Here is a 13,607-nt window from a genome sequence, read left to right as displayed (position 1 = left end):
TTTAGAAGGCTACCTTTAAGTTGTAAGTTAATAACATCAGGTAAGCGTCTTCCGTCGTAAGCATATCGTTTTTTTGATGTAGGGCCTGAAAATTGGATGCATATTTTTAACCCTTGAAGGTTATTTTTCTTTTTAATATAAATAATAATAAAAAAATGGTACCCATCTGCAAGCACTGCCTTTCGATTAAAATATTTTTTATCAAAATCGGAGCACCAGGGGCGGAGTTTCGCGGTAACATACATAAAAAATACAGTCGAATTGATAACCTCCTTCTTTTAAGTCGGCTAAAAACGGAATACTCTTTGTGATTCAAAATCCAATTCTAAGGTAAAGACAACTTATGACTTCACAAGTCCTCCCCTGCAGCAATCAAGGGTAATTTCTACATTTTTTTGTGTTAACATTAACAAATACATTGTTGACTAATATATGCCCACGACTTTGTCACAGCAGAATTAAAAACAATTAGACTAAGTTACTTCCGCACACATAACCTGCCCTACAGTAAATATCCTGTCTAAAATCGATCCAGCTATATCGGAATAGATGTTGATTTGTAGACAGGCAGACAAAAATTAAAAAAAAAATCATATAAGCATCACAAATATGTCATGTTCACGAATATGATTTTCTGTATTATACATACAGACACCCGAATTTTATTTATTGTATGATTTTCATTTTTGGTTTTTCAACATGATTGCTTCGTTTAATATTTATACAACTAATTTATAGCGTAATAAATGAAAATATCAGTGTATTTTTCCAATTTGTTCGTTTTTTGAAGGTAAATCTTGTTCAATATATTTTTATTTCCACGTGTTAGTAGTTGTTTTGTGATACTTCGTTGACCTTTCGTAAGAATAATTGAGGATAAAATTACACGAATGAAAACAGTTTTATCCAAAGAGAATGTTGTAAACTGTTTTGATGTGATTGTTTCGTTAGTTATACTTAATAAATATTAATTTACGTTAACCTATCATACGTTACGATTGAAAAACGTGAAGCAATAATTAAACAATGTATTGATAAATAATTAAATAATAAAAAATTAGATTTTTACAAATTTTTATGCTTTGTTCTCAATAAACTCCCAAAAAACTTAAATGGGTAACTGGTATATAGAAGGAGGTGGGCATGGCTGTGCCCCCGCCGAAGTGAGGTAAATTTTACTAGTTATAAAGCGTAAAACATACCTTTTAGTCTTAGATTCTTTTCCGTAGTACCGTCAGATTCGTCAGAAAGTCGCAGTAATTCATTCCTTTTGTCCGGTGCCTTTTCATGCATTACTGCTTCCACAGTCACTAATTCAAAAATATTGTTTGTACGATTCAATATCTAGAAATAACAAGAACAAGAAAAAAAACATAAATTACAAATGAAAACATGTTATTTTTTTACTAATGTTTGGATGGATGAATGTTTATTAGAAGATATCTCTTCTTGTGAAATTTGACACATGTAGAACATAGTCTGGAAGAACACATAGGTTACTTACACAGGTGGGCACAGTTAATCGAAAAGTTAACTTCGTTAATCGTTAATACGTTAATTAAAAAATTAACTTCGTTAATCGTTAAAGCGTTAAAATTTCGAAAATTTAACGCAAGTTAAAGTTAATCGTTAACAGTTAACCATACCAAAGTTATACATACTAATTTTACACTTTTGTGGCGACACTTGTTTAAAATAGTAATTTGACTATACATTCTATAACACATTAGTATTAGAGACAAGTATGAATGCATTATAGTATATTTTATTACGAGTGCGGAAAGTCTGTCGTTGCAAAGAGTTCCGACAAATGTCTACCCGAGCCGAGGCGCAGCCGAAGGTGAGGGTTGACAGATGGAACAAGTTCTAATGACAGCTTCGCACGTGCACTGAACTACTATTTTTAATACAGTTGCGAAAAAATGAAGCATTTTAATATAATAATAAAAACACAATAAACTCAACTAACTAAAATGTTTGAAAAATGGCGCCAACCGTAAAAGAATACAGAGATTTTTTTTTGTTTTCTCCACCCATTGTAGGTAGGCAAAGGGAACTATGCCCAAACGGCCAAGTCTTCAATAGATTATTTTTATTGATATGAAATGAAAATGAAATTTAATGAGATGATTTATTTCATAAAATGAAACCTAACCTAATTCATTGAATAAGATCATTAAATCTGACATTGTAACAAATTAGGAGCTTCTTTTTAGCAATATTTGCATGAATCATAAAAACTTCAATGATTTTTTTTTTTGTAAATTTTCGTGGTTGGTTTTTTCTTTTAATAGATCTTATTTTGACAGTTGGGAAAGAGAACGCACGAGTTTGGAAAAGCTAGAGAAAAAGCACGAGTAAAAAAGTGATTTAATACAGTTGCTCAAAAAGTGTCGTATTGCAGGGACTAAGAGAGTTCGGAATGTGGGCTATTACATACTCTTGGTTTATATACTCATAACGAAATATACTACATATTTCGAACCTTCTTTTGATTTCGTCCTGTTGGTCACGTCTTTCCAGACGCTCTGATACATCACACTTGCACGCGAACTTCACATATATCAATTATCAACTAGTTCGTTCACTATTCGAGTCGCCGACAGTCGCCCAACATAGCTGAACTTACGAGCGTGGCGTGGCGCGTAATTAAAACAAAATGACAGCACGTCTCCAAGTTTCTAATTTAACGATTAACGGACATTTATTAACGGAAGTTGAGTTTAACGGAAGTTAAAAAAGCGTTAACACTTTTTGAAGTTAACTTAAAAGTTAATCCGTTAAGCAAAATGTTAACTTCGTTAATTAACGATTAACGGATTAACGAGTTAATGCCCAGCTCTGGTTACTTATTAAGACTTATATTTTTAATTCCGCGTGGACGGAGTCGCAGGCGATAGCTAGTTGACCATAAATAACAGTGAAGGATAAGCAAAAGTATACATTTTAAATATTACAGTGAAATTCGACTTAGGGCCAGTTTTAGCATTTTTGGCGCCCTGGGCGAGGTTTTTAGGGGGACCACTATTTTAGGAGGTACCGCAGACACCCCTTTATATCCGACTCTGGTGCTTGCGGTGCCCCCTTATACCCAGCGCCCTGGACAGTCGCCCCACTATTGATTCGACTGCCGTAATTTGTATTAAAGTACATTTTTATATTTATTACATATATAATACATTTTATAAAAAATAAATTACATAAAAACCACATAATATATTACTATTATTGTGATGAGCACATATTGATCTTTAACATAAAGTATCGACAGTTAAATTTATATATACGCTAGTTATTTTTAGTTAAGCAAAGTATGAGACTTTAATATAAATTAATTGCCTATGTCTATGAAATAATTAAATTCAAAATTAACAATAAAATATCAACTTACGGTTTCAAATTTGAACGCTATCAAAGGACGTACAAGGTCAAACCAATTGGTAATTTTCTTCCCCACTAGATCTGGTAGGATCACCATCAGAGAGTTCCCGATACTACGTACCACCATATCTGATCTGTAAACCTTGTCTTTTCAGCATATTTATTTTATTACGAAAGTTTTTATAAACTCTTCAGAATAGTTAACTTGATTTCGAAACATGAAAGTTAACACAAGATTTGAATTCATTACGAATAAATTGCTTTATAATCTGCTGCTAAAAAATTACAAGCTGCTAATTTTTATCGAATCAGTTTTAAAATGACAATTACTTAATATTATTGTGGAAGGTAGATCAAAATTTGCAAATTTTTTTGTTTTAAGCGCCATCTCTTGAGCAAGTTTGAAGGATTCACTTTTATTACGTCTACAAACGCCATCTAGTGAACTACAGAAACACAAAAATGTTAAACTACACAAAAGTTAAAATTAAAATACACAATTTTTTCCTGCATTTTGTTATCTTTGAAAGTAAGTTAATAATAAAATAAAAAAATAAAACATTAAATGACTAGCAATGGGTTGTAGAAGTTATTTAAAAACTTACCCAAAGACGATGCAAAATGGAAATATCTCGAAGAGTACGGAGGCGCTGATTGGGAGATGTTTTTCTTCCCGTGTCATAGCAAGTGAAGCCAATGTGAACGCTCTGTTGTCAAATGTCAGCTGGAAGGTGACATGTACTGTGTCGAAGAGCAACTCTTCACGCACTAACTCTATTCGCATTTCCTTGTGATAAAAATGTCGAGCGACCTACAAATAAAATTAAACACTTTCATACTTTGGTAAACAGCTAGATTAATAAATTATATTTTAGAATATTATTTAAGTAAGTTTTTGCTGATCCAATTCTATACTTTCAAGCATACTTGTATCGGGGGCGTAGCTCAGATGGTAGAGCGCTCGCTTAGCATGCGAGAGGTACCGGGATCGATACCCGGCGCCTCCAAATTACTTTTGTTCTTTTTTTGTTAAACCATTATTTTAAAAAGAATTCAGGCACACTTACACTATATTGAAAGTAGCTTAATATAATTTTCTTATACATAACAGCACAACATCCTAAAGTCATCTTTGTATTTTTTGAAAACAAGAAATTAAATAAATAAGTAACGAAGAATTAAAATAAATCCTTACCTCTCTTATTTGGCCCATCGCGTAGAAGACGAATCCTCTTCGTTTAGATCTATAATGCAATGTAAGACCATGTCTAGTCTCATTTTCACAAATGAAACTTGGCGCACGCATTCTTGGATAACTGAATTTTAAATACTCATGTAGATTATCAAGACCGTTGAGAAAGTCTCTCATATGTCGTCCAAGAACTGACAGTACCCTATCATAGCCGTACTGGGATACGAAACCAACAAAGTACACTCCCATTTGGTCCATGAATTCACGTTCCGAAATGCCCAGGACCTGCAATGAAATAAAATTAAGCGCCTGCTCATTTTTATAAGCAATTTACTTTTCGTGACTTTTTGGTATGTTTTTATTAAGTAAATCATATTATCATCTTATCATATCGTAATCATATTATCACCGGATCATTGGAAATTTACTTGCGAAACCGAAGAATAATTTCAATTTAAAATATGATTAACAATCGAATAAATAATTTGAACGTTCTTCGTCATCGGGGGTGTAACTCAGTGGTAGAGTGTCTGCTTCGCATGCTGAAAGTCCTGGGTTCAAATCCCAGCACCTCCAAATGTTTTTCTGCTTTTTAAATTTTTGTGAAAATTTCCTTTTCAAAAGAATTTTATTTTGATTTATGTTATAATTTTTATTTTGCTTCACATTTTGTTTTTATCAATATTGAATAGTACTTAGTACCCGTGGACTTCCACTGATGAGTCAGTGGTCTATATGAAAAACGAGCATAAAAATGTGTTTTATATGAATTTGTGCAATAGAAACCTATCGTAGTAACATTTACCTTTCAAAAATAAAACCATACTTTAATCAATTGCAAAAAGGAAACATGGCCCATGAGGGGATCGAACCCGCGACCTTCGCGTTATTAGCACGACGCTCGCGCTCTAACCAACTGAGCTAATGGGCCGTTATTACATTGAAAGAAATTTTATACCAAATTATTTTTCAAATAAAACAATTTCAAAGTATCTCAAGAAAGAATTTACAAATAATCAAATTTTTGTAAATTCTTTCTTTTGTAATCATATATATGAAGGTTTTTTCAGGATTGTTCGTATAATTATTTGTTGAGTTTGTGTTTTAACAGATTAAAATTAAAACCACAGATTATAATTATTTAAAATTATTATTTTAAAACTAAAAAGAAACTGTGAAGTTGTTATATTGAAATCTAGAGTAAAATTTTAAACCAATAAATTCGGTCAAAATAGTGAAAAGCTGTGTAATAAATTATTTATTTATTTTTATACATATGTAAAACGGAATAACAAAATTTTCCGGCATTACAAATAATTTATTAAAAGTGATACCTTTTACTTTTGGGACTACTTACTTAAAGGAAAATCGGATTGTCTTGGTTATTAAATAAAGTGTGCTTGCTATTTTGACTGTAATATGCCATTTAAAATTAACGACATTTTGAAGATCGTTTCGCAGCAATCTGCCTTGAATAGCCGGCATTTATAGCTAATAAAATTTTCAGGAATTCAAAAGGGATGGGGGACGAGAAAAGAAAAAATCCCACAAATATTTAAGTTTATTTATCACAGTTAGTACAAATTATTTAAAATATACAAGATTATCAAAAGCGAAGATATTCGGTCTCTATTTAATCATTAGATTTGGCGGGAATTGAAGTTTGAAGAGTGAATAAATTAAATGAAAAATGTAATAAATACATCTTCATATGAGATCTTCACTTTACGTTGAATTTTAAAAGTAGACAATCTATTTAAACTCGACGCTGAATTAACGTAAAATTAGTTTTAGTAACGAAATTATAAGAATATAATATCATATCTTACTAATAATATAAATGCGAATGTTTGGATGTATGGATGAATCTCGCTGAAATTTAACATAGATGTAGAACATAGGAAGAACACATAAGCTACAGCTAGTGTTTTAATAAGTTTTGATGGTAAGAGATTTTACTGTGTGTTTTCACTACCGAAATATAAATATTAAAACATTATTGACATGAAAAAAAAAAATTATAATAAATAAGTTTGTTTAGAAACTCAAGGGTACAAAAAGACTTGCTTGTTTTTTATAAGAGAAGGGGGCAAACGAGCAGCGGAAACACCAAGGTGTTCATCGACGCCCATAGACATCTGCAATACCAGAGGAATCGCAAATGTGTTGCCGGCCTTTGAGATGGTGATACGCTCGCTTCTTGAAGGACCCTAAGTCGTACTGGTTTGGAAATACCGCCGAGGACAGACCATTCCACAACGCGGCCGTGCGCGGCAAGAAATTTCGCGAGAACTCAAGAATTTAAATTTCTTGAGTCGAATAAAACGTTTTAATGAAAATATACACTTGTATTAATATATACTGTCGTCCCTTACATATGTATTTAAACAAGTGTCACTGCAATCGAAACACAGATTGTTGTGAGACAAAGACAATTGAATGATTTAATGATATAGGCAAATGAATAATATATGTATAAGGCGTACAATATGAATTATTTACAGATTTTACAAATACCTCCTGCGCCTTCTTTGCCAGTCGTGCGATGAGGTTCTCTGGATAGACCTGGTGCACGGAGAACGAGGGCTGTTCGACGCCCGCCTGTCGCCGGATGTCCTCCCAGCGTTCCTCGCCGTATGTCTGTCGGATGTACTCCGCCATGTTCTCTAGCAGGAGACCATACATCTTGATATCTGGTGCACAAAATATTTATGATTAGCACTTCTTTGGTATCTTTACCGCCGGAGGTAATTCTAGTTCTTTTTCCCACCATTTTCTAACAAGGTAAGGATGGGAAGAGGTATTGGATTTAGCAGATAAGGGAATGTATGAGACAGAAAAGTATTCTTTTCCTGTAAGTCATCTCCTCTGCCCATTTAAGATAGACACCAAATCTGCGACTCTAAAGGCAGCTGTTTTAATGCTGTGTTATAACAAGTGATCGCTTGCTTGTTACCATAATTTGCTTTTAAGAAATATACCTGGATTTATTTTATTAGAACGCTAACCTTAGGTATTTTTAGTTTGTTTATACATCTGTAATTCGTCTTCGTGAAAAGGCGACGTGAAAGATGTCTTGTAATCTAAAAGTATAATAGCCAATTAATTAATTGATTGTTAGTTATTATAACTTCAAATTGAGTGCTATAGAAACAGAACACGATCTGCACAAACCTAATATGAAGAGATGACGCAAATCCTAACACATTAAATGATTTATAAGGTATTGAATAGACGGGGTTCGCGGTCACTTATATATTCATAGATTTATCGAACCCGTTTTGTTGACCTTACAGGATAGCGGTTGTAGTGTTTGATTCCTCATAGAGATTATTTTTATTCATTAATTGGTTTTCAGTAGCAAAACATCTATAATTAATTAACTAAACATAATTATATTGTAATCTCAGTTATTCAAAGAGAGAATAAAAGAGACAACTTTTTGATATGTTTCGACAGTGGGAACTCACGGCAAGAATTTTTAATCTGTCGTTATGCAACGTCCTCCTTTCTTATATTTGTATGATTATTTCCTCAGTTTGTTTTATATTTTCCTTTACGTCTCATGAATCTTACACAACAGGTGTAACAAAGTACGACATTTCAATTTTATAAGCCAACTATGTTACAGTAACTCCCAATAGTTTATGATTGAGGTAGATTTTTCAGGTGGGATCGTGGTCAAGCGTATCTTATTTAATTAAAGAAACAATTGAATGCACTAAACCCCTTCTTGTGGATTTCTCTTACTAAATCAACATTAAAGGACTCTTTTAATTATCTTTTAAAGACTCTGAGTGTGATAGATTATGTAAGTCACTCGCTTTTGTAGTACAATTAATTTGGTGGTTTTGGCTTTCACGATACGAGGCGATTTTGTTATATATATTTTAGTGAAGATGAATAATGATTTTTTTTTATATTTAATTATCTTTCTGTCATTATAACGCACAATTAATGATAACAAAATTGTTATTACTGTTTATAATTTTGCGTTTGTATTTAAAATTAGCTACACAATACATTGTAACGCTATTTTGTCAATTATGGCGCGACAAAATTTGACAGCTGTAATAATATGGCGACCATAAAAATAATACACGACTTTATTATTCGATTGGTCACGTAGTTGTGTTTTTTTTTAATATCTGACTACAAATACATTTAAAGTTATCGGTGAAACGGTTAGTTGAACCAAAGAAAAAAAAAGATTTATTTAATTCTTAAATGTTTTAACTAATTAATTTAAACCAAAATTATCACTATCAAATTGCGATACCAGCCATGGTTTGTGTGGAACAAGGTCAGGGAGAAGATGTTGATTGCAAATCAAAATTAATAATAATTTAAATTAATAATATTTAGGACCCTTAAAATACATTATAATATTTGTATTACCTGATTTAAGAACGCCTGTGTACATAATAAGGCAGTAAAAGACATATTTCTTTGTTCACTTATGCACTACCGCGTTTTATGAAGTTTCATAAATATGTTCTGAATGGGAAACCCGCACGGAGAGCGGTAAAAATTAATGAACGCTTCAATGTTGAGAAGTTTCGAGAAATTCTATAAAATTCTATTTACTAATAAAGTTTCAGAAGCCTTTTAATATGTAAAAGTAGAAAATAAATCTAGAAAGATCGGAAACGTATTGCAAAAATATACCAGGATAGCATAACTAGATGTTGTTACCAGTTAGTCGATTGCATAGGCGCCAATACACGGTTACATGACATAAGGACAGCTATCGACTAATCCACCAATTATTCCATGCACGCAACTCATTCAATAGACGTGTGTTGAACTTAGAAAAATAAGTTACCACATAAAGGATTTTGAACTCATATTACTTTTAAGATTTGAGACGCGTTACAAATTTCTTCGTTTTACAAATGATTGAAAAAAACTTTTTTGTCTTTTTTAATTGTTGGTTTCTGAGACCAATATCTCTGTGTAAAACAGAAATAAAAAATATGTTTTTAACGAGGACTTAGGTCTCAGAAACCGACGGTTAGTCGTATAAATGTAGAACTTTGCAAAAAAAGACCTGATCTTAAGAAAATGGGAGAATAATTTCTATTAATTTTTCATAGAGATTTAGAGTATTTTTTTGTACAACCATAATTTTAATAACCAAAAAGAGGAAACATAAAGGTATTTTATTTTAAATTAAGAGTCTTCTTACAACAAAAAGTTGAAAGTTTCCGAAGTTATACTTACTCTTGAAAAGTTAAGTTGAGGGGATGCTTTGTTTACGAAATTAATTAAAAATAATACATTGAATCTTATGAAGTTGTAATTCGTTAGGACAATAGACGTTAACTTTGAAACTTGTATTTGCAAAGTAAATTAGTTTAACCTAGTAGTTTCTATTTTTTTACGTTATATTTTACAAATTATATTGTTTTGAATTAACGTTATAAAAATACAGCCATTTTAAGAATTTACTTTTACGAACAGGAATGTCGATGGCTGCTCCGCCATGTACCAACACATGCGATTTACATATTATGTACATTTATCTGACATTCTTAATATTCTCATTTTGTGCGTCCCTTTCTCTGTCGATTAGAGGTAGGCAATATAAGTAATTCAGGTGGCCGCTCACTCGTTTGCTTATGATATAAAAAAACTCGCACTGGACCAGCGTGGTTGACTATTGCCTAGTCACCCCTAACTTAGGGTAGGCTTCGAGCTTCTCAGTGGGGTTGTATAGTGAGCTGAGAGTAAGAACTCACAAACCTCTAAATTTTATTTTCAAATCAACACTAGTAATAAAGAAAAATAATTAGAATCTTTTATTGTTCTTCTTGTAACTCATTCGAAATTGTAATGCTACATTCCCTGAGCAACATAGCCTATAATTTTAAATGCTATTTTGGATTGTTTGAAAAAAAAACATCCCATTCGTATAAGGGACATACAAAGGACACGCCGCTGGTACAGTAAAATGTATTTAATTTTCAAATTAAATGATAATAGTAACAGTTTATTTTGACTAATGTTCTATTTTGCATCGTATTTAAATTGATATTTACACTCATTGCAACGAGTTGTAACAACAAAGACATAATGCTGTACGAATAACTTGTACCCGTGTACGTTTATTTTGCTCTTTCTCGTCTTGAGTTAGTTTAGTAAAATAAGATTGTACATTGTCATGTCTTATGTCTTACTTATTATAGTAGTAACAGGTTAAACGCCAAAAATTTATAGACATCCGATGTGCCTGTCTTTATTTCCATCACGTAAGGTCGGCGCAACAGTTGTCGTCCTTCAGATCAATCTATTATCTCAGTTTTCGCTCCCTTCTTAATCATTTCACCTTCTCGCAATCCATTCATATTTTAGGAACATCTCTCCACACTAACATTTAAAGTTCTTCCCATTAAATCCGATTCTTTGAAAGTATGAAACGGGTTAAAATACCTGAATGAAATATGAAAAAGATTACAATCTCGAATAGCACAGGCACTATAGGAACTATAATAGTAAATTCAACACGAAAAAAGTAATAAGCGACAGCTAGAGTATAGAGAAATAAGCAAGTTTGTTTGAAATATTTACAATAAGTTATTAACAAATAGTTTATTTTATAAATAAACCCTAGTGACCCAATTACATGACTTCGCCATTATATTCTGTCTGATAATACCGCTCCAAACATTTATAATTGTCAACCTAATGGGATTAATTAAATCCGAAATTAACAAAGCGCGTATCGCATCTTAAGAAAAGGAATTACCAAGATTCAATGATTATCAAGGAGTATTCATAGAATCAATATTATTAGAAGATTTATAGACTTACTAGCTGTCGCCCGCGACTCCGTCGCACGAAAATAAAAACTGAATAATTATCCTATGTGGCCTTCCGGACTATGTTCAACATCTGTTGATCCGTTCCGGAGGTACCTTCAAACAAACACATCCATCCATTCATCTATCTAAACATACTCATCTATATATATATATAAGAAAGTCGTGTTAGTTACACTACTTATAACTCAAGAACGGCTGAATCGATTTGACTGAAAATTGGTGGGCAGGTAGCTTAGAATCAGGAAACGGACATAGGATAATTTTTACCCCGTTTTCTATTTTTTATTAAGCGCGGACAGAGTCGCGGGTAAAAGCTAGTTTATAATATTAGTAAGAGTAAGATTAAAACAATTCAAATAAATGCCAGTTGCATATTTAACGGATGCATTTGTTCGTCTGTATGTAATGGAAAGATTTCACTGCTGAAACTGGTTGAAAAAAAATCATCATTGTTTTCATGTATTTTCATTGGGAATGAGAGAGATAGTATGTAAATATTTTGGTGTATATGTTTCTCCCATGTAGGGTTGGCGACAGGCAGGTGGCCGGGCGTAAAAACTTAAGCCAAAACTTTAAGGTTTATAAAACCTTGTGTGCCGACCCCACCTGAGTGGGAAAAGGCCCGGGAGATGATGATGATATGTATCTACGTATATATACTACGAGAGAAAACAGGCGTCTGTCTATTTTGAGTAAAAAGAAAAATTTTGATCATTTGATCACAAACAATGTACCAGGAGTTCAGAAGTTTGTGGTGTTAAATGATATAATATTATTTTTAAGCTCGACATAATTACACAAATTGTTTATTGCTGATATCAGCCATAAAATTATATGTTATACTTATATAACATAAACAGAAATAACTTGAATAATATTCTACATTATTCGGAATATTGCATGCAGCGTTCACTTTAATACAAAATATCTAGAACTTAAAATATTTCAGCTCGTTGTCAGCGAAGACGGAAGGAAGCTTTTGTATGCAGATATAACCGAAGTTAGAAGTATAAAGTTAAATTACTGTTGTATATATAGGATTTATTAGAAAGTTGAATTAGTTTGTGATTGTATTTTTATCTTTATAATATTATAAATGCGAATGTTTGGATGAATGGATGGATGGATGGATGTTTGTTTGGAGTTATCGCCTGAACGGCTCAACAGACCTTGATGAAATTATGGCATAGATGTAGAGCATAGTCTGGAAGAACACATAGGCTACTAATAAAGGTTTTTTTTTATTCCGCGCAGACGGAGTCGCGGGCGACAGCTAGTATATAATAAAATTTATAATTCTGTCACATAAATTTACATAGATTTATTTAAGTGAATATAGGTAAAACCGTAGCAGATATTTAAAATATATGTAGAGTAATAAAAAACCAGTACTGCAATTTAAATTCGGATACAAAATTTATTTCCGTACTCAAGTTTGATGGTAACTTGAACAGTCACTCCGTGCAAATTTATCATAAACCTACATTAAGGGTCTCCCTTAATGACCACTTTGTCGCATCGTCTTTACATTAACCAGTTAAACTTCCTTAATAATAATTACACTTTTTAATATTATATATATCGCGAAAAAAATCGTAGAAAAAATAGCTAAGTTACTCTCAAATACATCCACTACCTTCTAGTAAAAGAACCATCAAAATTAATGCAGCCGTTCGGGAGATTACGCGGAACAACACAGAAAGACGAAAGTTTTAAAAATTTGTTTTTCGTTATTAGCAATATGAAAATATTTCATATTTACATACAGACAATTCAATTTTATTAATTGTATAGATGAATATAAATACGATTTAGAGATCCTTAAAGATTAATTTTACATGAAAGTTTTAATAGATCAAGTTATAGATATGAAGATTACATTTAAATTTAGTCGTATATAAAGTTTCTCTCGGATTGGGTTCCATGTCCCCGGGGTTGGATTGGAATTGATTTCGCTATATTTATCGAAGCAACCGACTTATACAGGCTGTGTTTATCTTAAAAACGCTTGGTAAAATTACTTTTTCATAAATTAAATATATTAAAACAACTTTGTTATTACGAAATTGATATTCTTATTTGTATTCATAAAATTTATCGCCAAATATATAACTTTTCATTAAAATTAAAGAAAGCTTTCATTTGATATATGTCTGCAGCAAATGAATTCGTAACTTACTCGTACGAGATCAAAAAAATTATTTTTCCTC

General features: G+C 32.0%; 1 protein-coding gene and 3 non-coding genes across 4 annotated transcripts in view; 2 read left to right on the top strand and 2 right to left on the bottom strand.

Moving 5' to 3' along the window:
• Positions 1 to 13,607, bottom strand: part of LOC106720468 (soluble guanylate cyclase 88E) — a 54,056-nt gene that overhangs the window by 9,340 nt on the left and 31,109 nt on the right. Inside the window, exons 2-6 of the mRNA XM_045684068.1 lie at positions 7,091 to 7,266; positions 4,577 to 4,858; positions 3,987 to 4,192; positions 3,392 to 3,515; positions 1,203 to 1,344 (exon numbers count right to left, since the gene is read on the bottom strand). Coding sequence (XP_045540024.1) covers positions 1,203 to 1,344; positions 3,392 to 3,515; positions 3,987 to 4,192; positions 4,577 to 4,858; positions 7,091 to 7,258 — 922 coding nt within the window. The 5' untranslated portion in view covers positions 7,259 to 7,266. The remainder of the gene's footprint in view (positions 1 to 1,202; positions 1,345 to 3,391; positions 3,516 to 3,986; positions 4,193 to 4,576; positions 4,859 to 7,090; positions 7,267 to 13,607) is intronic.
• Positions 4,316 to 4,388, top strand: Trnaa-agc. Its single transcript has one exon. It is a non-coding gene; the product is annotated as a tRNA-Ala (tRNA).
• Positions 5,078 to 5,149, top strand: Trnaa-cgc. The gene has a single exon. It is a non-coding gene; the product is annotated as a tRNA-Ala (tRNA).
• Positions 5,425 to 5,504, bottom strand: Trnai-aau. Its single transcript has one exon. It is a non-coding gene; the product is annotated as a tRNA-Ile (tRNA).

The sequence above is a fragment of the Papilio machaon genome, chromosome 24, assembly GCF_912999745.1.
Source record: "Papilio machaon chromosome 24, ilPapMach1.1, whole genome shotgun sequence".
Taxonomy (NCBI): domain Eukaryota; kingdom Metazoa; phylum Arthropoda; class Insecta; order Lepidoptera; family Papilionidae; genus Papilio; species Papilio machaon.
This window is presented reverse-complemented; position numbering and strand designations above follow the sequence as displayed.